The sequence below is a fragment of the Patagioenas fasciata genome, chromosome 9 (assembly GCF_037038585.1).
Source record: "Patagioenas fasciata isolate bPatFas1 chromosome 9, bPatFas1.hap1, whole genome shotgun sequence".
NCBI classification, from domain to species: Eukaryota; Metazoa; Chordata; class Aves; order Columbiformes; family Columbidae; genus Patagioenas; species Patagioenas fasciata.
The window spans coordinates 25,944,396-25,947,398 of NC_092528.1; the positions used below are offsets into that span (position 1 = coordinate 25,944,396).

At 57.6% G+C, this 3,003-nt stretch overlaps 1 protein-coding gene across 1 annotated transcript; it reads left to right on the plus strand.

Moving 5' to 3' along the window:
* Nucleotides 1–1,293: 1,293 nt before the first annotated feature.
* On the plus strand, nt 1,294–3,003 carry SST (somatostatin). The gene is made up of 2 exons (XM_065844914.2): nt 1,294–1,529; nt 2,491–3,003. The coding sequence occupies exons 1-2, from the start codon at nt 1,392–1,394 to the stop codon at nt 2,701–2,703; spliced, it is 351 nt and encodes a 116-aa protein (XP_065700986.1). The 5' UTR covers nt 1,294–1,391; the 3' UTR covers nt 2,704–3,003.

The window sequence follows — 3,003 nt, forward strand, 5'->3', positions numbered from 1 at the left end:
GCAACACTAGTGCCAGAAGACAGACAGGGTCCGGGTGTGCAGGGCTTGGCCTCATTCAGGTCAGGGAGCTGGGGAAAGGCTGGCTGTAAAAGCAACACAAGTCAACTCAACCCACGGGGTCTCCTGGACTACAGATGAAGGCTTCTTCTCTTATGGATGTCATTCATTTTGTGCCATTATTTGGGAATGCAGAGGATGAAGGCTATGTGCAGCTCCAGATGTCTGCACAAAGGAAGGGATGCTCCATGCAGGTAGGGCAGTCCCAGTTCAAAGCAGAAGTCTTCCTGGTCTGGAACCAGTGACCAGCACCAATTCCTCTTGCTGGGCTGTAAAGCAGAGCAGAAACACCTTGGTTCATGGACCACACTTCCAGGTCAGCCTCAGCCAATTCAGTCAGCTGCCCCAGGGTTGAAGGAGGTGTAGGCACATTAATTCGACATGAAATAGAGTTTTCTGGAGACCTTTGTGCAATACTTGGGTCCTCCTTGTCCCTGTGAGCCTGTGACTTTCCACAGGTGGAAAATGAGTGGGAAGAAAGCTCCTGATTACCCTTTTTTGTGAGGTAGCAGAGCCCCTTTCTTGTGCATTCTCCACTGTTCTGGTCAGCTGACACATAGTTGAAGATCCCCATCCTTTGGGGTGACAGCGGCTTGCCCAGTGTGGACCCAACAGCCACCGGCTGCCAGTGGAGCTGCCCCGATGGGATGGAGGTTGCTGCTCAGGGACATGGCAGGGAAAGGTCCAGGCAAGGACCAGTGCCCCAGAACTCCACAGGGGCCATTGAAGGCAGAAAGAATCCCTGGCTGCAGCTCAGCATCCTCCACTCCCTGCTGGCACCGAGGGCGAATCTGGTCTTAGTGGCACCCTTTCCAGCTCCCCAGACTCTGCAGCTGGTTCTTCACCGATGGGGCAGGAAGCTGTGCTAGGGCGAGGGGCTTCAGCACCGGTGTTGGGGGGGGCTTAGGCCTCTGGCATGGGGCTCAGACCCACAGGCTGGCCGGTACACAACCTGGACTCCCCACCACCGTGCCGGGGGCGCTTGTGGCTGGGGAGGAGGGATTAGACGAGCAGGTTCGCGAGCTCCGGAGGGGTGGTGATTTGGGCAGAAAAAGCGCCGGGGGTCAGCCGGAGGGGGGTACTCGGGGGGCACTGAGGATGCTTGGCCGGCCCCGAGCTGAGCATCCCCGGTCGCGGCCCCCCCCGCTCGGTCCCGGGCAGGGACCCACCCCCGGCGGCGTGGGGCGAGGGGGGCGCCCCCGCCTTGACGTCAGGAGAAGGGTTTATAAAGGCGACGGGAGGCGAGGAGATCCCCAACACCGGAGCCGAGCCACAGCGGAGCCGCCAGCGCTGACCCGCCGCCGCCGCCTCTCCGCGCCCGACCCGCCGGCGAGATGCTGTCGTGCCGCCTCCAATGCGCCCTGGCCCTGATCTCCATCGCCCTGGCCCTCGGCACCGTCTCGGCCGCCCCGTCGGACCCGCGGCTCCGGCAGTTCCTGCAGAAGTCCTTGGCTGCTGCCGCCGGAAAGCAGGTGAGAGCCCCGCGACGGGGCGGCCACCGCTCGGGCACCGCGACGGCAGACCCCCACTTCTCTCCTGCAGACCCCCACTTCTGCTGCAGAGATCCCCCCTGATTCCCCGTTGCAGACCCTCCGTTTCCCTAGCAGAGCCCTTGGCACCTCCATTGCATGCCCCCTGCTGCAGAGCTCTTCAGTTCCCCACTGGACACCCCAGGGCCATCATTGTAGTTCCTCACCAGACCTTTTGCTCTGTCCCCCAGTTGATTGCTGCAGACCCCAGTTCCATGACAGATGCTGTAGTTCCCTGCAGAAGCTGAGCCAGTGACAGGCTGGGCAGCTGGGGGTTGGAAGGGAAGACACCCCCAAGCCCAGCCCAGCTCAGCTGGGTGCTGATGGGGAATGACGAGCAGCTGTTGCTGGGGCAGAGTCCCTGGTGAAGCTCTTCAGGGTTTCTCCAGGGTGCAGAGCCAAGGCAGCTGCCTCGGTGTAGCAGGATGTTGTCCTTATTTGTGCAAGGGACCAGCCAAGGCTTGGAGGAACTGGAGGAAAAACAAACCCTAGTGAGAGGGTGACCCAACTCAGCCTGCCCTGCGAGCTCCCCCAAAGACCTTTCCCATGTCACTTTAGCCACAGCCTCGTAGCATCCTCGCTGAGTCTGGCACAGTGTGCTGGAGCAGTGGGAGGGGAAGGGAAGGTAATGTGGTGCTTGGGTGGGTTCATTCCCTGCCGTTGACAGGGCAGCGGTCACTTCTCCACACCAGGTAGATGTCAGCCCTTTTCTGTTCCACTTTATTTCATAGGCACCGCTGCTGCGTAGCAGCTGTCAGGCTGGGCTCTTTGGAAAACTGGGGTTCCCCTTCTCCTCCAGAGTCCTGCATGTCTCTAATCTGCACACAAAGGTGTCTTAGACAGAGTGGTGAGCCCTGGAAAGCCAAGGAGTAATTGTTGCCTCTTTTTCTCTCTTCTCCCCAAGGAGCTGGCCAAGTACTTTTTGGCAGAACTGCTCTCAGAGCCAAGCCAGACAGAAAATGAAGCCCTGGAGTCTGAGGACTTGTCCCGAGGGGCTGAGCAGGATGAAGTGAGACTGGAGCTGGAGCGCTCGGCTAACTCAAACCCCGCTCTGGCACCCCGGGAACGCAAAGCGGGCTGCAAGAACTTCTTCTGGAAAACTTTCACATCTTGTTAGCTTTTGAAACCCACCTCTTCTCCCCATCCATCCCTGCCTTCTTCCTAGCCCCAGCCCTGAGCAGAACCTTCACCATAAAAGGCGAAGACTGTAAATACACAATCCACGGTTATGGTGAAATTAAACAAGGAAAAATTGAGTTTGATTTCCAGTTGTTTTAATAAAAATTTCTGTTCCAATTGTACATGATTCGCTTGAGTTGTGATTTATGACTAGTCCTTTAATGACATGCACTCTGCAGCTATTTCAGATGTACTATTTTTAATTCTTTGTTGCAATAAAGTTTATGTTTCAAACGGT

What these genes read in the sequence shown, in the direction of transcription:
- SST (XM_065844914.2), top strand. Translation starts at nt 1,392, where the DNA reads ATGCTGTCGTGCCGCCTCCAATGCGCCCTGGCCCTGATCTCCATCGCC. An exon ending in CTGCTGCCGCCGGAAAGCAG is followed by an intron (nt 1,530 to 2,490) that starts GTGAGAGCCCCG and finishes CTTCTCCCCAAG; the next exon opens with GAGCTGGCCAAGTACTTTTT.